Source organism: Hippocampus comes, unplaced genomic scaffold, assembly GCF_001891065.2.
Source record: "Hippocampus comes isolate QL1 unplaced genomic scaffold, H_comes_QL1_v1.1 scaffold11, whole genome shotgun sequence".
Classification (NCBI taxonomy): domain Eukaryota; kingdom Metazoa; phylum Chordata; class Actinopteri; order Syngnathiformes; family Syngnathidae; genus Hippocampus; species Hippocampus comes.
In genome coordinates, this window is record NW_017805123.1 from 144,362 (window position 1) to 169,623 (window position 25,262).

At 46.1% G+C, this 25,262-nt stretch overlaps 1 protein-coding gene across 1 annotated transcript in view; it reads right to left on the minus strand.

The window, feature by feature from the left end:
• Nucleotides 1-25,262, minus strand: part of LOC109513661 (neurobeachin-like) — a gene marked incomplete at its 5' end in the record, with an annotated part of 140,511 nt that overhangs the window by 74,827 nt on the left and 40,422 nt on the right. The window contains 4 exons of the mRNA XM_019866240.1: nt 3,489-3,613; nt 17,533-17,699; nt 20,023-20,131; nt 22,782-22,846. Coding sequence (XP_019721799.1) covers nt 3,489-3,613; nt 17,533-17,699; nt 20,023-20,131; nt 22,782-22,846 — 466 coding nt within the window. The remainder of the gene's footprint in view (nt 1-3,488; nt 3,614-17,532; nt 17,700-20,022; nt 20,132-22,781; nt 22,847-25,262) is intronic.

Here is a 25,262-nt window from a genome sequence, read left to right on the forward strand (position 1 = left end):
GGGGGTGGGGGTGGGGGGGGACTCCCAAGTGGCAAAATTTGGATCATGACAAATGCATGAAAGCGGGTATCCCCAGACTGGAATTAAACCTTAATAATTGCGGGCCTGTCGTCAGCTCTCTGCGGCATGTCAAGGCTAGGTGTGGCGGATTAATTAAAGGTGCGCGTGGCAAATTAGGTGACGTGAGGCCAAACAATCCCACACTTGCGTCATCAAAGGGATGGGGCGCAGAATAATCATACGCTTGCGTATGTGGCCCTTGTGAGCTTCAAACCTGGAACGTGACTCATAGAATCATGACAATTTGCGTCCGGACATTCGAAAGTACATTTCCTGTTGTATGTTGGAATCAGGCAGTTCACCTTCCGCCTGACTGGAGCCCGGGTCAGGTTAGTCGCACTGCGCTGCCGAGAACAATCTTTGCGTCTGTAGCAATCAGAGCCAAGCAAGCAGAAGAAGGAGCTTCTCACCTGATTGCAGACCGCAAGGACGCCCAGAGGTAAAACACCCCGTTAAACACTGGGATCAATATTAACGTGACTTCCATTTCACGCTTGCCCGCTTCCAATCAGCCCCCAATATACCCCCAATGGCGGGCCCTCAGCCGCGACGGGGCAGTGACAGCGAATGTGCTGGCTAAGCTGCCAATGCGGCTCATAGACAATGAGACGGAGTGTCGCGCCAAATTGCGCGTGCGTGCACAAGGAGTGATGACAAAGGTTATGCTATTGCGCTGATGCTAAAGACACTTTTTATTATTATGATTTTTTTTTTGCTCAAACATCTCGCTGCTATGGCCCTCTTGGACGTGGATTATATATATATATATATATATATATATATATATATATTAATTAATTAAATCCAGTAAAAAAAAAAAAAAAAAATTCAGGGGATTTGCAAATCTATACTACAGCACGAGTAGGCCTATTGATTTTTTTGCGGCTTTGGAATGATAGTATTCCGATTTTGAGTGAGTTGATTTCTGTGTGGGGGGAGCACAAAATGAGTTCATGTACTTCATGCTGGTTTGGTGTTAAGCAGTTTTATGCTATCCTTGAATGGTCATATTTATGCAAGAGAGCCCTGAGCACTCCCGGTGCTGGTTTGTTTTTTTGTTTGAAATGTTTTTTTTTTTTTGCTTAGGTACAGTGGATATTTTATCCACGCAGTTGCAGAGATGAAAAATGGTCCCCCGCACCCCTCCTGCAGCATTTAAATTGCCTAAACTTGATGTAAAGTGTAAACAAGCAAAAACTGACTCAGCAGCAGCCCCCTTGGAGGTTCGAACAAAATGATCCCCGGACCGGGTTGACTGACTGACTGAGATGGAATTTGGTAAAAACGACTACATACGACTATCGTAACAGACGGCGGAAACACGCCACTCGTATCTGTGCAATTTCCGATCAAATTCGTATCGTGTCAGCCAAAACAAAGCTCCAAATGACGCCCTAAAAAGTGCCCGACTCTGATATGCGCGTCTAACAAAGTGCTCAGTGGCAGCTTGAAAGAAGGCACAAAGCCGAACACAATCTCGAAATAACTCCTTTGAGCGCGCACAACAAATAAATAAAGGGAGGCGGCGAGCTCTGAATGTTGCGGAGAAAACAAAGGCGACGGTGAGGCTGCGTCAAAACAGACACGGGCCACTCACTCGGCAGAGCGTTCTTTGTGAGGGGAAACAAAATAAAAAAGAAAGAAAGAAAAAAATAATCCGTCCACATCACTTTTATTCCTTCAAGCGAGCGGGGGAAGAGTGACGCGTGCCGCGAGCGCCGCCGCCGCCGCCCGTCTGCCCTTCTTCAAACGGCAAAAGATGGCGGCTGAAGCCTGTCTTGTCATATGCTGCTGTCATAGCAGAAAAAAAAGTCTGCATTCTTTTTGGACAACCTACCGTTTCTCCATTAGTCCCAGATCGGAACGCTTTAACGACGAGTCTCGGGGGGTAGGGGGGGGGGGGGCTCAAACGCGGCGCTTTGTTCCGGCTGCCCGTGCTAGCTGCAGCCCACTAAAATGTTTGACGGAGAGCCCGTCAAGTCTGGATGTAACGGGAGTCGGGAGATGGCGCGCTCACCTCTGAACCTCGGCCACCTTCCGACAAAATACCTTCGACGCCACAAAGGAAACGTCGCCAAGTGACTGTCGTGTGAGCGCGAGAGAAGAGAGAAGCGAAGCTGTGAGCGGCGACGAACGAAAGCCCCTTTCAAAAGGTGAATCCTGAAAATGAGCATCCAACGTTGATGCCGTGCTTTGAACACATGACGAAGCAAAGAGGAAGAGAAATAAAAAAATATCACCCACGTCTGCCTCGGATGCTTGGAAGGAGATTGTCAAAGTACGATCGCTGGCATCCGCCCCAAAATGGCCGACGTCGCATTCAATTTCCTGTATGGGTCATTCAGACTTTTTTGTGCATCCTATCATGAGAGGCGTGTCTACCAAATTTGCTGGAGAAAGCGCCGCACGGCGACCTACGCGCGCCGTCATGTTGAGAATCTGTGTGAAGCGTGACGTGAGATCCCAGATTAAACGCAGACTTGGTTGCAGGTGACAAATGCGAAAGCCTCGGCACGGGTCAGCGCTCCGCGTTTCGGAGTCGCTGAGTCGGCAATCGTCTCAATCGACTGGCAAGAAAACTTGTCCTCGGCGGATGACATCGGAGCTTTCTTTGCCTGACAAGATGTCAACGCGTCGCGGAGAGCGCACGAAATTAGCCAATGACGGCGATCAAGCCCGCGCCGCCTCCAAAACACACGCACGCAGAAAATTAAGAGCAGACGGCACAACGATTGCTTGCACGGACCACCTGCGGCTGAAGCGGCAGCTGCCATATGTTCGCGTTGGAACCCAAAGCGACCACATGACGTCCTGAACTTGGCCAACGGTCTTCTCAAGATCACTGCTTTTATTGATAAATTGATGAATGTAATTAAAAAATATATATATATTTATATATATATTTCCATCTGTTTATTCCAAAACATGACACGATTTCAAATGGACCGTGCAGAAGAAAATGCACAAACAGAAATGGACTAAGATTCAGTTCAAGGTTTGGTGGTTAACACATCCGAAAAAGGGGAAAATATTTCAATTTATTTTTTCTTTCCGAAGTCGAAGCAAATTACGTTTTTAAGTACGGCCAGTTCAATCAGGAGGCCAGCAGGGCTGCAAACCAGCAGCGCTTTTGCGGAAAAGTCAGCATTGCCTTCCTGACAAGTAAAATTGACCCAAGGGCCAAGTGGGGAGGACGAAGCAAGGAGCCGTCTGATTTTTTTTTTTCCCCCCGCCTCTAAGGACATGTTTTGACGGGGATAAAAACCCCAATGAAACTCACATGTCACGTTCCATTGGCAGCGCTCGTAAGTACGCGACATATTCAAAAAGATGCGAGCGCCAGACGCGTCCGCTAATGATCAACATTTGGAGAAGATTGCGCGCGCGTGTGTGTGTGTGTGTGTGTGTGTGTGTGTGTATACACACACCGTACTCCTGCAGAGTTTTGCACGACACCTCCAAGTGCACAGTGCCCAGCGGGTTCCTGACGAATCGCCGCCTCCGCCGCAGGTCGTCCTCCCAGTAGTCCAGACGCCAGAAGTCGGGAGGCGGCCTGGCAAGGGAGCACAGAAGCAGGCGGCGTTCGTTAAAGCAACGTTCTTCCAGCGCACGCGACGCCAACACAAAGTGCGGTGAAAGGAGATTTTGAAGAAGACACATTTTAGTCAAGAGTAGACAGAAGGAATTTATGAACTAGCCACTAGTCAGAAGATGCGGTTATATCCAAGAGGAGACTGAGGGCATCTACTGCAAATTAAGATATGCAAATGACATGCAAGAGGATAGAAGGACAGACAGAAGACACATTTTATCCAATAGCAGACCGAGGGCGTCTACTTCTGTTGGGCACATTAAGGAGACGGCTGTTATCCAAAATGAGAATAAGGGCATTTCCTTGCTGAGTCAATTTTTCCTTCAATCTTGAAGTTGGGGGGCAAGACCAAGGACAGTCGGCGCTTATTTTTTCGTTGACACTGCGGGGAAGCCCATTTTCACATGAGCAAAACTTCAAATATTTTCTTGAATGACCCGACCTCAAATTTTTTTTCCTCGAAGCCAAGTATTGACGAGCCAAGTCGATGCGACGCAGTGGAAATTGGCCATTGTGCATCCAGAAGTGTAAGCGTCGCGAGCATCCGTGGTAAGAAGAGACGGCAACGCTTGCGAGAACAGCAGGGAGCAGCTTTAGTGCCAGAAACTGCCACCGCGGGGTCCATAAATCACACGGCGGCGCTTCATTACCAAATCCGGCATCAAATTACAAGTCAAAATGGCGCAGCTCGCCTTGGTTTTTTTTTGTGTGTCTGTTTTTTAAACAAGTCTTGTAAATCAAAAGGTAGGCATCTCACACAGGCAGGCAGCACGGGCTCTAATGACCCGGGGGGCGGGGGGGGGGGGGCGCTTGATGCACGAGTCTGTTAAAGTAACCCCCCCCATCCCCCACCCAACCCATCCCTGCCTTGGGCTCCCTCCACCCCCGCAAATGTGCGGCGGTGATTAAAATAACGTGCTGAAATATTCATCGTAATGATTCCCAGAGCCCTGGAGCGAGCCCACTGAAAATTGCATTTTTATTCATTATTAATAATGGCGAATTAGTGTTGTTAAAAGCGGGAGCGGGTTGGGGTGCTGAAAATTATTCCAGCATGTGGTAACCATCTTTTTGTAAATGATTATTGCGACATTAGCCAAGACCTGGCCGGCGTGGCTTTATTGCAGGCCCCTAATGCAGCCCATTAAGCGCCGGCACCGGCAAGGGGTGACTAAGTGACGCTTGTTCACGCGCGTCAGCTGCAGATTTTTGGGTTGGTGTTTTTACGACCTCGTTGGAGGTAATGCGGGAGAATGCGGTGTTGCCTTCATTTGCCCTTGAGCGGGAAAGTGGTTTGTTATTCACGGAATTGTTCATATGTGGCCACTCGATAATTGCGCAGTCGACTCTATGGCATTTGGATGACACAGCCGTCGCACCACGTACAGACGAATAATACTTTGCCTTACAGAAACTTGTTAGCAAAATGCTAACACACAATGCAAAATGCCATACATAGGCTAACAAAGCTAGCAGTGACGCTGTGGTAGTTATAACACCTGAAGCCGGAGTTATTTGAACACAAAACTTTGCGGTCACACATATAGACAGACAAGATGACAATACTAACAGGCCTATATTCTTTATCCTCTGTGAAAACAACACTTTCTTTTCTTGTTTAGCTTTAACCTGGAGAGCTTAAAAATGTGTTTTTCCATCATGTCTGCGTAGATTCACAATCAAGCAGGTCATGGTTTGTTTAATTTGCTGTGTGCCTTGAATCAATTAAGCAGTCGATGAATTCAAATCATGAATACAATTTAGGTCGCCAATTTCAGGTCAGAGTACCGAAAAATGTTTGTAAAAAATGGCTAGATCAAGGCAACAAATATTACAAGACGCTTGACAGTAAAAGCTTGACGGTAAACACGGGGAGATGTGCAGGGCAACATTTTGGCCACCCCTACTTCAAACGCTGCTTTATTACATTGATGTTTGAAGCATCAGATTACCTACAACATACCGAAGGTACAAAAGGCCCCGCGTTACTCCAGCGAGATCTTGGCAGGCGGCCGTCGACGTCAACGCACGTATGGCTCGCGCCAGCGTATTGACGGAGTCTAAACAGATTAAAGTGTTACACGGATCACATGACAACGTCTCACACACACACACACACACACACACACACACACACACACACACACACACACACACACACACACACACACACACACGGAGTCCTTTGTGTGAATAGCGCGAGTGTCAGAAATGAAGCGGCTCAAGAGACTTAGCTGAGGTTTGACAGCAACAAGAGCTCACTTTCAGTTAAATATCAATCAAAAGGCAGCATCTGCGTGCGCAGAGGTTGCGCGCCGCTGTCGTCGAGGCAAAGCCAATGCCTGGAGCTTGTCCTCTGTCAATCTGAGCGTTTAAAAAAGGAGGCGGAAAAGAGAGCGAGATGTCAGTGGGCGGAAAAAAAAAAGAAGAAAGCCACGTAAATGATATTGTAAATGCCGGATTACGCCTCGCTGAAAAAAGAAATCCACACATTTTTCCAGGCCAAAGATTAGCTTCGCCTAATTCGGGGGTGCAAAGTAGGCAGTGGAGGAGGCTGGGGGGGGATAAAAAGCTTCCACTTTGAAGATCCAACCAAGCACATTGAAAGCACTTGTATCAGGTTTAGTGCAGGTGGTTCATTTGTCGACTTTGCCTTCACGACAAGCGATGACGTTGAGAATTCGTATTTGCTTGCAAATCAATCACATTTTACGTGAGGAAATGAGCCAATTTTCAGCCAGTGTATTTTTTTCGTCACATTTGAATACATCCATGAAATTGCTGTCCACCCTGTCATTATGGGCATACTGCCTCTTCAAAAAAACAAAACAAACCAAAACAAAAATGTTTTCAGTGACACTATCACCAACAGTGTGTATGTCTCCAAAGCAGACTGGAAAAAAAGGATATTTGCAAAATAAAATTTGAGCTGGATGTTGTCAAGCTACACGTGTCCACCCTGTCACAGTCAAACTGTAAAATCCTTCAGAAATCCAAAATGAGTTTGGTCAACAATCCGCTTGCCAACTGGATCATGTCGTTGAGGGAAGGTCCATTGCGGAATGTCCGAAATGTCCACCCTGTCATAGTAAAACATCCACTGATCTAAAAACAGTCTCAGAAAATCGAAAGGCAGTCCGTAGTCACCTTGCCAGCTGAGATATTTTGCTAAATGAAGGTCCCGTTGTACTCATTTCATGTCCACCCTGTCATGGAAAATCGAAATCGCAGTCAGCTGGCCAACTGAATCGTGTCGCTCAGCGAAGGTCCGTTGCACTCATCTGATGCCCTAAATGTCCACCCTGTCACTCTCCACCCTGTCTGCAAGCTCACCGGCGACTCTTTTGCTCTTTGTATTGACACTGTCTGCTAGCAGATCATTCGATTAACATCTTTTTTTTTTTTTTTTGAAAAAAGGAAGCTTGACAAACATGCATCTCGAGCGCCTGAATGTACGTCATACAACGTTCCACTGAAGCGCTGCACTTGTGAGGGGGTGAAATGGAGAAGACTCGTGGCTGAGATGTTGAGTTCTCGTCTTGCCGATTGATGACAAGCGCCAAACGTTTGCAGTCTGAGGCAACAACGCAGCAATCGCTGTCGCCGCTCCCACAGCGTTAAGAGGGAAATGCAAACGACGGGTGCCTGTCCACAAAATTGTTTTTTGAATGCACGCGCAGCCTAAACAGGTTGCGTTAAGGAAGGCCCTAACAGAGCGCGCCAAACACTCCATCCACATCAGCGTGTTTGGAAAGCCGCAGACCTCCCTTCCTTCGTTGAAACATCCAACACGTCTGGCGTCATGACAGCGATAAAAAATGGCCGTGACGAGGCCCGCCCGGATACCGGCAGAATTTATTAGCGCGCTCGCCAATCAATCACCTAAATGGATTTCAAACTGCATTTTAAAAGCTAATTTTCCCGCACTGATAACCTTCGGGAAACGGGAGCGCCGTTATTTATGGAGGCTTTCAGATTTCGCTAAGTGTGGCGGGATAAATGCAGCGAGGGGACCACGTTGTCTGACTATTACTCTCCTCTTTGCCAATCGACACTTGAGGGTGGGTTTTTTTCTGTTTGTTTGTTTTTTAAACCGAGCTTCATCCAAGAACCGCCACATCGGTGAATTATTATGCTCATAAAACTGCAGGGGTGAGACACGTTTACAAATAAAATGAAAAACGATGTGGTTTAAAATGGACAAAAACTGCAAGTTATTGTGGAAATGCTGCGCACCCGCCCGGTGCCTCAGGTCTGCGCAGCAGAAGCGATTGGAGGTACCGGGAACGAAGCGGAGCCTCCGAGGGGTTCGAGCCTTTTCCCTTGCCTTTCCCTCCAAATCTTTCACACTCGTCTTCCAACTTATTTTTCTTCTTTGGCTTTTGACTCTGCACGAGACTTGATTTGGAGTTGGACTGTTTTTGTGCTTTCTACTGTCTTCGTGGTTCAGTTCTTGTTTCATACGAATTCTTTTTGCTCCACTTTGTATACCGCGGTGGCTGTTTTCAAGTGCCCTCGACAAACAGCTGGGTTGAGAACTTCCCAGGGGGTGCTACCGAATGTGCGCCTTTGGGGAAACGCTAACCTAACTTCCCGCACATTGGATCAAAACAGAGTGCAAGGCAAACCTTGCCCAAAGTTAGCGTATTGGAAGGGATCACATCACTTTGCTGTCAATCGCAGCGATCAAGTTGCTGTGTTTTCAGCCTCTTGCGCAAACGCTGACGCACGCACACGCACACACACACCCACACACACACACGGTGCCGACTCGCAGATAAAGGGTCCTCTTTTATTCTATTTATACTGGTGGGAGGATTTGTGCGAGGCAGCCAGCATGGAGGACACAGACATGCTGATTCAATAAAACGCCATTATGCTCCGTTTCAAGGCGTCAATTGGCGACATGAGTGAGGGGGTAATTATTATAAATACCAGTAATCGGTGACAATTCTATTCAAGGGGGGGCTTGATGGCTGGTTTCTCTCTCTCTCACACACACCCCCACACACCAACACACACACACTTGAGCGTGCCTTTAACAGACATGTACGTAACAGTGAAGACAAGCCGTCTCTTCTTCCAGATGACCTCGGACACTCGGTGACTTTAACTGGCATGCAAGTATGCAACAAAACGTGGCAATGGCCACAAGATGCATTGAAAAAAAATTGAAATCCAATGCTTCTAACGTGTCACTCATTGTATTTTTTCACATAGGACATCACGGACGGACAGTTGAGTGTGTTTTAAAGGCGTGCCGTCATTGGTGGATAGATAAAGTTGACACACCCCTCTTCCGATGTTTGAATGTCATTTCAAAACGTCTATGTATTATTAGGAACTATAGCGGGAACTATAGCCTCTCCTGGAGAGTTGGTCCAAATAAACAACTGAGATCATTTGTTTGCACAAGTGTGCACACCCTCCCCTAACTGGGAAAGTATCTGTGTTCAGACACATTCAAACTCATAAATAGAAGTCAGCACACAGCTTTTAACATGTTCTAGTAGGCTTTTCCTGACATTTTTTTGTTTGTTCTTTCAAGCAGAAGCTGTAAAAAAAAAAATTGTGTGCACGTATTTGGAACTACACTTTGACTGATGATGATGATGCTCACACCACCGTGCTCAGTCTGTTTTGTACATTTTGGAATATTATATATACGCGCTTCAAATCTTCCAAATGAATGTGGTAAAATGCTCAGGTGGCCTGGTGTGAGCACTACTTTACTGCTGTAAATACCAGTCTGCTTTTTTTTTTTTCGACACTTGAGGGTGGGTTTTTTTCTGTTTGTTTGTTTTTTAAACCGAGCTTCATCCAAGAACCGCCACATCGGTGAATTATTATGCTCATAAAACTGCAGGGGTGAGACACGTTTACAAATAAAATGAAAAACGATGTGGTTTAAAATGGACAAAAACTGCAAGTTATTGTGGAAATGCTGCGCACCCGCCCGGTGCCTCAGGTCTGCGCAGCAGAAGCGATTGGAGGTACCGGGAACGAAGCGGAGCCTCCGAGGGGTTCGAGCCTTTTCCCTTGCCTTTCCCTTGTAATCTTTCACACTCGTCTTCCAACTTATTTTTCTTCTTTGGCTTTTGACTCTGCACGAGACTTGATTTGGAGTTGGACTGTTTTTGTGCTTTCTACTGTCTTCGTGGTTCAGTTCTTGTTTCATACGAATTCTTTTTGCTCCACTTTGTATACCGCGGTGGCTGTTTTCAAGTGCCCTCGACAAACAGCTGGGTTGAGAACTTCCCAGGGGGTGCTACCGAATGTGCGCCTTTGGGGAAACGCTAACCTAACTTCCCGCACATTGGATCAAAACAGAGTGCAAGGCAAACCTTGCCCAAAGTTAGCGTATTGGAAGGGATCACATCACTTTGCTGTCAATCGCAGCGATCAAGTTGCTGTGTTTTCAGCCTCTTGCGCAAACGCTGACGCACGCACACGCACACACACACCCACACACACACACACGGTGCCGACTCGCAGATAAAGGGTCCTCTTTTATTCTATTTATACTGGTGGGAGGATTTGTGCGAGGCAGCCAGCATGGAGGACACAGACATGCTGATTCAATAAAACGCCATTATGCTCCGTTTCAAGGCGTCAATTGGCGACATGAGTGAGGGGGTAATTATTATAAATACCAGTAATCGGTGACAATTCTATTCAAGGGGGGGCTTGATGGCTGGTTTCTCTCTCTCTCACACACACCCCCACACACCAACACACACACACTTGAGCGTGCCTTTAACAGACATGTACGTAACAGTGAAGACAAGCCGTCTCTTCTTCCAGATGACCTCGGACACTCGGTGACTTTAACTGGCATGCAAGTATGCAACAAAACGTGGCAATGGCCACAAGATGCATTGAAAAAAAATTGAAATCCAATGCTTCTAACGTGTCACTCATTGTATTTTTTCACATAGGACATCACGGACGGACAGTTGAGTGTGTTTTAAAGGCGTGCCGTCATTGGTGGATAGATAAAGTTGACACACCCCTCTTCCGATGTTTGAATGTCATTTCAAAACGTCTATGTATTATTAGGAACTATAGCGGGAACTATAGCCTCTCCTGGAGAGTTGGTCCAAATAAACAACTGAGATCATTTGTTTGCACAAGTGTGCACACCCTCCCCTAACTGGGAAAGTATCTGTGTTCAGACACATTCAAACTCATAAATAGAAGTCAGCACACAGCTTTTAACATGTTCTAGTAGGCTTTTCCTGACATTTTTTTGTTTGTTCTTTCAAGCAGAAGCTGTAAAAAAAAAAATTGTGTGCACGTATTTGGAACTACACTTTGACTGATGATGATGATGCTCACACCACCGTGCTCAGTCTGTTTTGTACATTTTGGAATATTATATATACGCGCTTCAAATCTTCCAAATGAATGTGGTAAAATGCTCAGGTGGCCTGGTGTGAGCACTACTTTACTGCTGTAAATACCAGTCTGCTTTTTTTTTTTGGTTCATGACCTGAAACAAGTGACACACTACTTACTCCCTTTCGTTTATACAGGAAGAAAGAGGAAAAAAATGAAAAGAAAAAAATTCTGGCTTGCGTTGAGAGCAAAACATCTCAAGTAAATGCTAGTTCCCGTCAGCACATGATGAAAGTCATTCGTCTGCGAGCAAACCTAAAAAAAAATAGTAACCTTGTCTGTCGAAACCAAACAACCAGCTGCTGCGAGATGAAAAATAAAAGAAAACAGCAAAGCGGTGGCTGGCAGCCACATGCTATTTGGGCCACTTCCAAACCGGCCAGTAAAGTCAGCGAAAAGATAGTCAGTCATTTCCTCTTGAAAAAGCCATCAGGTTTGATCAGGCGTCACATGTTGATCGCCAAGCAATATACCGGCCTGACATCGTGATCACATTAGCGCGCGGGGCACGTAAACACGAGCGCGCTTTCATGTCATCGACGTTTCTTATCGTTGCTGCACTCAGTGCGCTTGTAAAAAAAAAAAAAAAGAATATTTAAAAGAACGACATTGACAAGTGTATTTCCAGCAACAACAATGTAGCTTTGCCAAACTTAGCTTCATGCTAACAAGCTGTGCAAATCTCCGCAGAAGGGCTCACAGTTAGCATCGGTGTCACGGTGTTGTCACCCTGAAGCAGATATTTGAACATAAATTGTGGTGCTATACGTGACGCGAATGAATGATGACATCTGTATTACTGTATCATGCATTCAATCGTACGCCAAACACTCCACCATCAAACAGAGCCATCGCCAGGACAACGGAAACTTGTGTCAAAAGAAATCGACCTTGTCTCCTTTTCCAAGCTTGAGATAAAAATGCTGACTGGCATACATTCTTTATCCTATGCAAAGAACAGCTAATATTCCTGCAGCTAAATGAGAAGCAGTGATCATCTCCATGGCCAAGGGAGGCACACCAGAAGGAGCAACACAATGTCCATTAAACTGAAGCAAAACAAAAAATTCTTAGATTGTATTTCATTCATAACTGTCATTATTGGATGTTTGTATGGCGTACAAAAAAATATTGGGAGGCTGCAATGAATGAATGGCTTTTTTTTTTGTGACTTAACAAAAAGAATGATTGTTATGTTGGTTATTGATTATTAATGGACAGAAAATCAGTCCAAAAAAACACAAAACATAATACAAAAGTTAAAAGATTATTGTGGAGTGAAATAAGTGTTGGATTCCAAAGTCAAACATTTCTTGCAGGTTTGCACGCAGCTGAGGAAGCTTGACGTCATTTCGCCAGGAGACAACCCTTCATTGTTCTTGCTGAGGTAGTCACCTAAGATTTGACACCACGCGGGAGCGTCCGTAAAGTTGGTTTGCAGAAAACAATATTTTGACATATGTCGGGGATGGCGGTCTTTTGTGATCCATTTTTTTCCTCCCCCAAACACGACGGGTGGAGTTGATGCCAAATAGCTCCATTTTGGTTTCATCTGACCACAGCACTTTCTCCCAGACCTTCTCGGAGTCATGTGGATCTACTTATTTCACTCAGTAAAAAAAATGTACATCATTTTTCAACTTTTGCACCATGCGTGTGTGTGTGTGTGTGTGTGTGCGTGTGTGTGTGTGTGTGTGTGTGTGTGTGTGTGTGTGTGTGTGGTGTGTGTGTGTTAAACACATTTTGCACTGCTATTACTATGACTGACAAGCAACCATAAAAATTGTAGACTGCTAACTTCTTTATGAGGCAGCAAGCAAGCTTACACTGCATATAGACATGCTAGCCACATGTCTATGCAGTAAACAAACACAGCGCAGCTCAGGCTCTGGCTAGCGGGTGTCTGTGGCGTAAGAAACTTTTTCACTGGGTTTTTCGAAATTGCGCTTGTGCTGAAAAGAAACAATAAAAGCTGCTATATGTTGCAAACAAAATATTTTGCTGGCCGATAGCATCATTTCCTGAAATTGAAAATGTCACATTTTTCACAAAGGAAATGCACTTTCATGTATTAGGATTTGTAAAAATATTTGAAATAAATTAGGTTGGATTAGTTTTTTTTTAAGTGCATAACTTCCTACAAATACGATGTGCCAATACAACAAGCAAACTCCTGCCGAGTTTTGTACCATGTAAAAGCTTTGATATGTTAGATGACATAAATGATCAGATTTATGTCATGTGACATATCCTTGCATGAGTGAAGTATTTTTCTTCAAACATATAACAAGTATAAAGTCCAAGTTTTTTTTTTTTTTTTGCTAATACGGGTATCTTTCGAAAAGTAATATTTCAACCACAGCTGCACATTCTCCCTAATGTGAACCAAACCACAACCTTCAAATCAAATGATGTACCCAACAGTATTTTTTTTTTTTGTGCACGGTGAAGCTGGGTGGACCCTTAACAGTGACCCCGCCCCACCCCCCGCCAAGCCCCCCCTACAACATCCCCATCCCACCGACCTTGTTTTTGTGTATTAGAATTGATGTCCTTTTAAAGTGAGCCCAAACACTGGCTGGCTCCCGGTGCGTAATCATAATTTTTAAAAAAGTAAAGAGCTATTGTTCCGATTCATCACGTGTGAAGGACGAAACTGGTGGCGAGGAGAAGGAAGCCAATGTTTCACTGCCTTAACGCAGATCAATAGACGACCTCCATTTTGCTCTCTGCTACAGAGAAGAAAAAAAAAGTAATTATACAGAAGAAATGTTGACAATCAATAGAGCAGTCAGCTAAGGTTAAGGTCTGCTACGGTCGCCGATGGACGGAGGATCCTTCGTCAGCTGTCACTGACGCCCCCCCCCCCACCCTCTCTGGTGAATGTGGAACCCCACCGGAGAACAAAAGCTGGTTTTGCCTCCTTTGTACGGTTTTGTGCCGTGTGCGGTAATTAGCCGATTAGCATATAAAAAACGTCATGATAGTGACTGCAATACTGTACGCCAGGGTGCCCAAGTCCATTGACTATAGCTCCCGTGCTATAGTCACAGAACAAATTTAAAACAATAAATAAAATAAGTAAAAGGATCGCTGAAGCCGCAGCTCGCTCAAGTATAAAAATGTCCAAATCGCAGAAAAGCTTGTCCTGGTGCCGAGGATTCATCCACCTTGACATCTACTTTCGCTTTGCACGAGCCTCAACTTTATAATCCAGCAGCGGCAGTTCAGAGGTCAACAGCAGAGGCGACCAGCGGGCGAGGAAATCATTCCCTCCTCCTCCCAGTCCCGAGGAAAAAAAAAACGCTTCTGACATCCAATTTTCAAGTTGATTTATCAGTGCAAAGCCAAAATTGATAGTGTGTCATTACCAGGCAGGGAGCTGTCGTGCCGAGACGTATAAAAGGGCTCCTCGTTTTGATTTAGCGCGGCGGATCAATACAAGCCTATACTGTTTCAATTTGAGGGCTATTGATTTTCCTGTGCCCACTCCATACAGGGTGGGGGACATTCATCACGGAGGAGCCGTATAGCGCCATCTAACGCGGCAGCCCCGAGAGCCAGATCTGCTTCGCCTTCACTCGGGTCACGTGAGTACAAACCGCCGCGCTTCGTTCGCATTGTTTGACTTTGCAGCGGGGCAAAAACTTGCACACGTGACGGGAAAACAAACAAAAAAAAAACAAAAAAATCAAAACAAAAAAAAAGTGCAACCAATGGTTTGTATTTTGACCAACTTTGGGTCACCTGTATCTCGAGGTTTTGACACTCATCTTGGCGCATGTCTCTCTGTCTGTGCTATACTGCCCCCAAGTGGCCAAGGTGCACACACAAGAAGGAGCAGGACAATGTCCAGTGAACGGATGCAAAAAATGCGGCAAAACTGTTCAAACATTCATTTCGTCATGACTGTTTGTTTTAATACAGTAAAATATTACAAACTTCTATTTCTCTCATTTTCAGTGGGATCTTTTGGGAGGCTGGAACAGATTAATGGCATTTCCATTCGTTTCAATAGGGGAAGATGCTTTGGGATTAAAAAGGGTTTGAGTCACAGAACAAACTATCCAAGCGACACCATATTTGTATTTTTTGTGTACTGTACACACACACGCACGCACGCACGCACGCACGCACACACACACACACACACACACACACACACACACACACACATACATATATGCACATACACGTGCATCTCCTTCAAATAAGATTGTTTATAATTCATGCCACAGCAATGATAAATATCCTGGGGCAGAACTTGAGATTTCAGTGCATTAGACTGAAAATAAACATTTACAGCAAAGCTTTCTGCCCCTCCTCCCTCCACATTCACTTCAACATGCCGGAGGGCTTTCTATTTTACAAGAGCGGCATAAATGGGAAAGTTAATGTAGCATTGAATAAGACTGAGCTGCCGTGCATGCGACGTCGCCCCGAGCGCTCGGTGGCATATTGCGTCATTTTTCTTCAACAGCAGGTTACCATTAAATTTGAATTTGCTGTTTTTTTCTTTTTTTTTTTTTTTGCAGTGCCATTTACTACACGGCCGTCTTTTGTATCAATGCTTTGCGTCAGACACAAAGCGAGAGGGCGAGAGAGGGAGAGAGAAAGAGAGAGAGATCCATAAATATTTGAACGGGAGCCCAGAATCCAGTACGAGGTTTTTTTTCTGTCCTAACCGCTCCCTCTGAAGGTTCAGGGTGTTTCGTGGAAACGTTTGCAGCCATAACAAACATAACTTGTTCAAATTCAGTTTTTCATGAGACGAAAATGAAGTGTAAAACAAGCTGAGACTGGATCATGTAATCACTCATCTAGGCTACTCGTCATCATCCCAATAAGTGATCAGACTAGAGGCTATCAACGATCCACTGAACACATAAAAAATATGATCGTCATTGTAATTAGATGACCAGTGTAATGGACAGTGTTGGCGACCAAGCACTACACAAACAACAACGCACAACTGCAAATATGCAGGGCTTCACAGTACAATGATGTAATGATTTTAATCATCTATAGAACACAACGAAAACTATTTGGTGAAAAATGCAGCGATATAATTGTGCTCTTTCTGTGATGCCGAAAGATGTTGGCCAAAGGCCCTCCTCCATCTAAAAAAAACCCCAACACTAGCTCAATGGTAGGGTAGGAAATTGATAAGAAATTTGTGATTCCGATTCCATTATCGTAAGTGCTTATTCATCCGATTCCTTATTGAGCCTCTTACCAATTGTCCTTGGGTGAGACGAATGAAATACAGTCATACAAATATGACATCATGCCGATATGTGCAGATAGCTAGCGAGTTAACCATACCGAGCTTGCCAGCTGTCTGGCTATCTAGCCAGACAGCTAGCAAGCTCTTTAGCTAGATTGATAGCTAGGAAGACAGATAGCTAGCTAACTAGTGATATAGATAGCTATCTAGCTTGATCGACAGATAGCTAGCTAGCTAGAGAGCTAGTTGAGGGTTTGTTTTTTTTTTTGGACTACTCTTGCGCACTCCGAAATGAATAATGATGAAACCAATTGGCAGAGGAAACAAACATAACATGTGTGCTCAGTTTGTCCAAGACGAGTGCTTCTTCTTGATCTTTCCCCTTCGCTGCCCGGCGGCAAAGAAGTGGAACGAGCGCTTATTTTAACAAGACCCATGGGGGGTCGAAAAAAGGAGAGAGGCAGTCCGAAACGACCGCCAGGTGCTGGTGTGCGTTGCTGAACAGGTCAATGAATGCCTGGAGAGACCCCCCCCCCACCTCCGCCAACACACACACGCACACACACACACACACACACACCCCACGCACACACACACACACACACACACACACACACACACACACACACACACGCCAAACTGTCGGATGAGTGGCCAATCAAGCGCCCCCCTGGGGGCAAAAGGCCGTTCTGTGCTGTAATTGTGTTTGCTGACCCAGGAGGATTTCGGGAAAAATGACATAAACCGGCAGCCTCATCCCATCAAAGCAGAGTTATGAGAAAGCTTCTCACTCGTCGGGTTGGTTTGTAATCTTACAACTCTTTATAAGCTTGACTCAATTGAACTTCCTCAGCCCCCAAAACTCAGCTGGGTAATTTAAGTTTTTCTTTTTTGTTTATTTTGGAAATGGGGGAAAAAAAACCCCGATGTTTGATCACATTTTTTTCCCAGACCAAGACCACTAAACATATTCACTCGAGTACTCACAAATATCACTATCACTTAAGATAAATACAATTTGAATTAACACAATGACAAATAATTGTGAATGAAGACCTTTCTGTCTTCCTGACACAAATTATGAATTACCCGATACCTTGAAATAAGGCCAGTATCGGCCCGATACTGATACCTCGTATCGGTACTTGCCCATCCCTTAAAAAAAAAAAAAAAAAAAAATGTTTTGGTGGAATATCAGTTTGGCACAGCCCCACAGACAAAAATGTTTGTCAATGCTTTGAATTCACATGCTCACCTCTGGCCCAGCGTCCCCCAGGCGCCATGTTTGTTGGTGAGGATGTTGACGATCTTCTGCCGCAGCTGACTGGCCGTCACGTGATCCCGATGCTTGGCGGCGCCGATCAGGTGGTCGCACATGGTCTCTTCCTCTCGTCTCTCGGCAGCGTACTGGCTGCAGTTCGACTGATTTCATGAGGAAAAAAAGAGGGACGCGGAAAGCTCATTCAACATCGTTTCAAATCAATATGCATGTACGCACGTTGTTTTTTTCTGTCAAATTGGGTCAGTGACTCTAAAACCGGGCTTATGGTGTTGTATCATCGAAAAGGCATCCCGGCACACGGGGACGTCTTCCCTTCTTTTGCAGGAATACATTATATAATGCTTCTAATATGTGTGTCAAACGTGTGTTTTAATATTTTTAAAGCACGTAGGAGGAGTGTTTTTAAAACCCAATTTTTAGAAAATGAGGCAGTTCCACTTAGCACACGTAAAACACAACTCTTGTGATGGACTGCCTGGTCATTTCCAAAACAGTACTTGTTTGTTTTACGGTAAACTCCCGCGATATCCATGCAGACGGTGGCAATGCCGCTTGAGGAACATTGCGAGATCCGCATACACGCGTCCTCCAATGGCGCATTTGTCACACTGACGAACGCCCCGGCTTGAGTCAACACACTTGAGCGCGCCGAGATATTAGCAGACAGTGCGGAGATATATTGGGGCTCCCTCGGAGGAGAGCCGTAAATCACCGGTCGGTTGGAGGGGTGCGGGCGGGGGCTCCCGGCTAGGCGGGTGGGGCTATTAAGACCAGAAAGGAAAATAGTTTAATAGAGCCGCGAGGACCGTCAGCTGTCAAGGACGGAGCAGAGCTACATATCATCGCGCCGAGTCTATTATTGGCCCCCTTTGAAGAGGAAATAGGCTCTTTTGTGTCAGGCAAAATAACAAGGCGGACGTACAAATCGCCGGCGTTGGGCCGAAACCTCCTATGTCACAATTTTGGTCAATTTCCCATTGCCATCGAATAACATTTGAAAAATACGAGACAAATTAAAAATAAATTTTAATACATATTTTAATTAAAAAGTTATTTTGGAAAAAAAAGGCCCAGACACTCAAAACTGAATCACATATTTTTACAGCAATACAACACAAAACATTATTATAAATGAATACAAAATGTGTGTGTGTCTATAAATGAATACAAAAATTCTCTGATTTTATTCCCGTAGGTTTTTTTAAAGAAGAAACCTGAAGTTAAGTACAAATGAAAACGTGAGAATCACAGATAGCTTCTGTTCTTAGTTGGAGCTTTTATTTTAATCTTATCGTGCTTACTTAAATATCTAACTATCAATCTTTGAATGTGAATGATTTCATGTCAAGCGCATCTTATATGATTGTGTAAACCTAACACAGAGCGACTCGATCTCTTTGCCGCTTGAAGGCGATTGTCTTACGAAGGCCTCCCGGGGGGGACGGCGGCTGATCTTCAAAATCTAATTTGCTAACAGAAGCCGGGAGCTAATTGAATTTCCCGCATCAATTTTAAAATCTGTCAGATATTATACTTGAACGTATCGCTCATCAAGAAGGTAACTCGATCCGCGCGCGGTCACGTGACGCGTCGCGGCAAATATCCTTTATATGCGTCGCGCCACGCCGCCCCTCACGCTGTCTTAATTGTAAACGCGTCTTATGGGTGTCCCGAGTCTTCACTCTTTGAAGAGGTACGGCGGGGATAATAAAGTGTTAGCTGTCTGGCGTTGGCAGACAGAACGGATGGGGCCAGGTACACTCGCGCACCCCCCGCCTCCCCTCCCCTCAAAACCTTCCCCCGTCTTCTTCTGACATTGCACATCCAGACGTCTGCGGCAGTTTATCAGGCGGGTCAAGGATCCCGGGCCGAGTGTAAATCAAGCAGCTGTTGGAGGACGGCTGCTGTTGGCAGATAAGAAAGTCATCACTCCCCGCTCGCGCTCGCTGCTAACAGAGGTGACACGCTGCGGGTCTCGCCGCGTGCTTGCTTGTAGGACGCGCGCTGATACAAATATTCACACACGACGACAACTGCCTCGATATTTAACACCCATCGGAGCTTCTTATGGACGCCCATGTAGCCAAGTAACAAGAACCTAACCCCCAATCCTATCAATCCCACCGACCGACTAATACTAGCAACCTCATCTTACCTAGCTAACGTACAGTGGCTAAGCTAACTACATACACACATAGCGATCAACCCAAACACCATTTTGAATGGGCTAGCGCGCTATTCCGCCTAACCTAAGCTATCCGGCTACCGAGCAATCCTATCTGAGCCATCTGTGTTTTCTACCTACCGACTGTACCACGTGTACTTACTTGAATGTATTTTGAGTGCAGGTCTGTTGTGTTATGTTTGTGCCATTTCTTATTTCCTGGGAATCCACCACCACTCCAACAGCCACAGTCGATGCTTTTTTTTTTTTTTTACACTTTTCAACTTAAAAGGTAGTACCTCAAACTCGGCATGTTTGTGGACGTCCTCGGCTCGCTGTCTGTTCAGGATGAACTCGGCCTCGTTGGCCACCCGGACGATGTGGTCCTTCATGGCGTGACACAGCAACCTTCAGAGAATAGACAGTCAGATACGAGACGCGTACGACGCTCGGAAACGCATCATTTGGCTTCTTTGACAGGGTCAAGACTTGCAAGAAGCATTCGCGAATGCCTCCGCGGCTTCAAAGGAGGAAAACGCACGCGAGCCATCGTGGCGCATTTTACACATCATTAGGCTGGCTTTGTTTTAATTAAAAGCTCTCGATACAGTCCGTAATTTTGCCTGCTGTCCCAGCAAGATGCCGGGCTTCAACACGCAGAAATAAAAGACGTCCGTCGGTGATTTGGACAGCTGTTCTGCTCTGAAACTAATGGAGCACGGATGGGCTCTCCTGAAAATTTCATTCGAAACAATGAAAATAGCGAAGCCATTTCTGAAATGCTCATTTTGCAAACGCAGCCCGGAACGTGAAAACACGACAAATTACAGTCAATTACTTAAATTGTTGCAAGAACCAAATTGCACTGACAATTCTTGTACAAAAATATCCGTCGCCCTCATTTGCTTCGTTGTAGGACGGAAACCACCAAACGTTTGGGGTCAGGCCACCTTATTTGATGTTTGGTGATGAGTTGCTTTCATTGCTCTTAATTTGTTTTGGATTTCAGTGCTGGGTAGCAAATATGATCAATTGAGTTGAGGAGTTCCATTTGGACAAAAGTAGTGCTTAGCAGCCATATTGTGGCATCTCCAGGCAATTATAATCCTTTGAGACTCTCAAACTTTTCCCGTGAGGGCCAAATAACTTTTCCCTTCTCTGACAGGGGGCGGGGTCAGTTTGGAATGACAAGCGTGGGCCGTACCTGGCCCTCGTGCCATAGTTTGGGAACCACTGCTTTAGAAGGACATCACTTCTTCAATCACTGGACATTATTATTTTTTTTTGTCTGATTCTTTGATTCTCAAATGAAACTGTGCCCCCACTTTTGAATCGTAATCTTCCAACTAACAATAACACCGCGGTCGGCGCAGTGCGCCGCCACCGCCAACTCTTTGTCCCGGCGCCAACGGGGCGGGAGACGCTGGGAGAAGCCTGGGCCAGGCTGGCCACACAGGATCCATGGTGGTGGTGGTGGGAGCGGGGGGCGACCAGTCCAGATGGGTCAGCAGATGGGCGAGGAGGCTGAGCCGCTCCTGATCTGCTCAACGGAACACCGCGCCATCCCTCCCAGCTCAAGTCTGGGCCACGCCCACAACAGCAGGCGGGAAGGAGGACAGCGCCATAACGAGGCAACAAGGTGGACATCACAAGCGGGTGCGTTCGAGCGAATAGCCTTCCTTATATACTTCCTAAGGACAGAATTTCTAGGCGCGGCCCAGGCATTGAGGGGTTGTGCTCTGGTCGCCTCAGTATTGCATCTCTGCTTTTGGCAGACGATGTGGCGCCGTTGGCTTCTTCGGGCCGGGATCTCCAACTCTCACTGGAGCGGTTCGCAGCCGACTGTGAAGCAGGTTGGGATGAAAATCAGCACCTCCAAATCTGAAATCCATCGGAAAAGGGTGAAGTGCCCTCTCCGTGTCGGGGAGGAGATCTTACCCCGGGTGGAGGAGTTGAAGTATCTTGGGGTCTTGTTCACGAGGGAGGGCAGGATGGAGCGGAAGAGGCACAGGCGGATCGGTGCAACGTTTGCTATGATGCCAACTTTGCATCCGTCTATCGCGGTGAAAAGGGAACTGAGCCAAGAGGGAAGCTCTCGATTTACCGCTCGATCTATGTTCCTGCCCCCACCTTTGGTCACGAGCTTTGGGTCATGACCGAAAGAACGAGATTCCGGGAACGAGATTCCGGATACGAGCGGCCGAAATGAGTTTTTCTCAGCAAGGTATCCAGGTTCTTCCTTGGAGATAAGGTGAGAAGCTCGGTCATTTGGGAGGGACTCAGAGTGGAGCCACTTCTCCTCCACGTCGAGAGAAGCCAGATAAGGTGGCTCGGGCATCTGATGAGGATGCCTCCAGAACGCCTATCCCGTGAGGTGTTAGGGGGCACGTCCCACGGTAGGAGGCCTCAGGCACGACCCGGGACACGTCTCCTGGCTGACCGGGGAATGCCTTGGCATCCCCCGGGAAGAGCTGGAAGAAGTGACTGGGGAGAGGGAAGGCTGGGCTTCCCTGCTGAAGCTGTTGTTGCCCCTGCAACCCCACCCCGGATAAGCGGTAGACAATGGATGGATCTGGAACAAACTCAACAAGCTGGAAAACTCACTCTTGATATTCCAAATAAAAGCGTCACAAAATTCACCCCCAGACACCAGTTTCAGCCGGCAACGTGATATTGAATGGAAACATTAACACAAGGAAACGATGCAGGAAGTCGGGCCTTTTGGATACAAGCGGCCATTTCCACCGCTCAAGCTACTTGGGAATTTGCCCCAATCTGAAGCAGATACTCGCAACAGATGGATGAGGGATTTTTTTTTTTTTTTTTTTGGTCTAAGACCTCTAAAGCGGATTCAATCAATATTTGGCGTCCAAATCTGAAGACCATTTCAACAACAGCGCTCGCAGCTTGAATGAATGACTTGATTGAGATGCTCCTGCCTTGGGCTCGCGCTCGGGTTGCCCTCCCCCACGGAATCGAGCGTCCAGATGAGGTGACATTGCTTGGCATCGATACGGAAAAATTCAATGAGGCTCGTTGCGCAGCGAGGATTGCGTACCTTCCTTCGTTGATGAGCTCAATAAAGGCCAAGCCGGCGTTCTTCTGGATGGAGTTCTGCCACTCCTGACAAGAAAACAACAGGCGGGCGCAAATGTTCAAAGTCAACTCCGTCGCAATGGCACATTTCTCAGAGCGTCGGCCCCCTTCCGTAAGAAAGGAAAGAGCGTCGAGTTCACTGACAAGACAATGGCGGCGGTGAGAAGCTGCAAACCACATGTGTGATCGCGCCGTCCCGCTTGGTGAAAAGATCTGTAAACACTGCGCAGACATAATTGCGGGATGAAACCGTATCCTCCCGCTTTTAATGCGGCCATTTCCTCCGGCCTGCGCAGTGACAGATTAGCGAGCGAGTTGAGCACCCCCACCCCCCCACACCACCCCCTGTCCCCCAACCCCTCCAGACCCCCACCTAGCCTGCCTGACTTGCTATTCGCCGTCTCTGGAAATGATTAGAAGACCGCTCCCCTCGCTGTGGGAAAGGCTGTGGCTCTCTCCCGTAAAATCACGGAGGGGAAAGAAAGCGGTTACGGGAACAAATTCAGATCGGATCACTGAGCTCATTGAAGATGTTTTCTTTCAAAGATTTGCGCGATTGCACGCAGCGTCGCCCACGCATGCGAGCGAGATTTTTTTTTCTCGTCTTACCTGACAGTAACATGGCGGTGCACATGCCAGTGACCCGCGCATGTGTTTAGTACAGGAGACGCTGCAAACAAACTGCTGAGCATCTGGTCTCCAAATGTTCCCTGTGCCCCCCACCCCCAACCCCAACCTCTACATAACCCGCACCCCTCCCCCCCCTTTTTTTCCTGTGATACAGTATCTGTAAGATGTTGTGGATTTGGACGGGGGTTGGGCCCCGCTCGGGCGCTCACGTGACAAAAATAAACACAGAAATGGAGCGCGTGGGACACCTACGGTAGCGGGCTCAGTCTGACAAGGTTTTAATGGACAGGTTTTACATTTCAAGATGTTTCTCGAACTTTTCATTTCGTTTGTCGACAAGAGGCAATAGCGGACAGAAAAGTGAGTGGCTCCCACTGACCTTAAGTATAACGATGGAATAGAAACTGGCGCGGGGCTATCGGTTCGATCCCCAAAACGTTTTTGTTTTTTGTTTTTTTTTCACTTGACTTCAAAATAAATTAGAATGAATCCAGTGGCTTCTGTGGGTGAGGAGGAAAAAAGTTGTATGAAGAGGTAAAGAGAAGATGACCGGATTAGCCGAGTGGCGTCGAAGCCTGACAGGGAACTAATCTGGCAGCCATTTTCTCACGGGTGTGCGTGACATTTTTCAAACATGTTGGTCATGACAGAAAAGTCCATTCACGAGCCAGTCCCTCCACGATCAAGTCAATTCAACTTTAAAAGCCACCATAGCTGCTGACAAAGTGCGGGACATAAAGTAAAAATCAGACATGCAAAAAGAAAGGCAGTTCAAATGATAAATGAAGAAACAAATAAAACAGCAAACACATTGAAATACTAAAACAATGCTCAGTCGAAAGACAAACAATAAAAATGTGTTTTAAGACACCTCCAAAAAAAAATGGACAACGAGGGGGGTCTTGCGCAACTATTTAGGGGAAGTCATTCCAAAACTGAGCGATGGGCAACAAAAAAAGTTCCGCTTTGTCGTCAATGCCTCCAGTGGCCCCGGGCGGGGACAAAGAGGTGGAAGAACTCAGAGAGGTAAGCTGCCTAAGATTCAAAAAATAAATCTAAATAAAAAAGAGAGAGAGAAAGATGGATTTACCAACAGCACCAATTTACCAGTCCAATTTAAAATCTGTGTTCAATTTCAAACCCAAATTTGAGACGGTGGGCTCTCGATAAGACTGCAAGTGGCCCACATCAACACGGTGAGCTGTGAACAAACACCCTAACGTCGCTTCTCTTTTTCTTCTGAACCTTTTTCTGCTAAAATGCAAATTATAGCCAGTGTTCTTCCGATCACTGAGGAAATGCCGATTGATGTGTTGCACAGGTGTCAAAGTCTGATCCTTGAGGGCCTGCGCTATCCCGCATGTTTTAGATGTTACCCTCCTCCAACACGCGTGATTCAAATGGCCAGGATGGTTATCAGGCTCCTGCAGGGCTTGCTAATGAGCAGAGAACAGCCCTCGAGGACCCGAGTTTGACACCTGTCATGTATTGGATCAGCCTATGTGGCGATTTTGGGGTTTTTTATTAGACCCCAGCACATACACATATATATATATATATATATATATATAATGTTTTAGATGTTACCCTCCTCCAACACGCGTGATTCAAATGGCCAGGATGGTTATCAGGCTCCTGCAGGGCTTGCTAATGAGCAGAGAACAGCCCTCGAGGACCCGAGTTTGACACCTGTCATGTATTGGATCAGCCTATGTGGCGATTTTGGGGTTTTTTATTAGACCCCAGCACATACACATATATATATATATATATATATATATATATGTGTGTGTGTGTGTAATTATTATTTTTT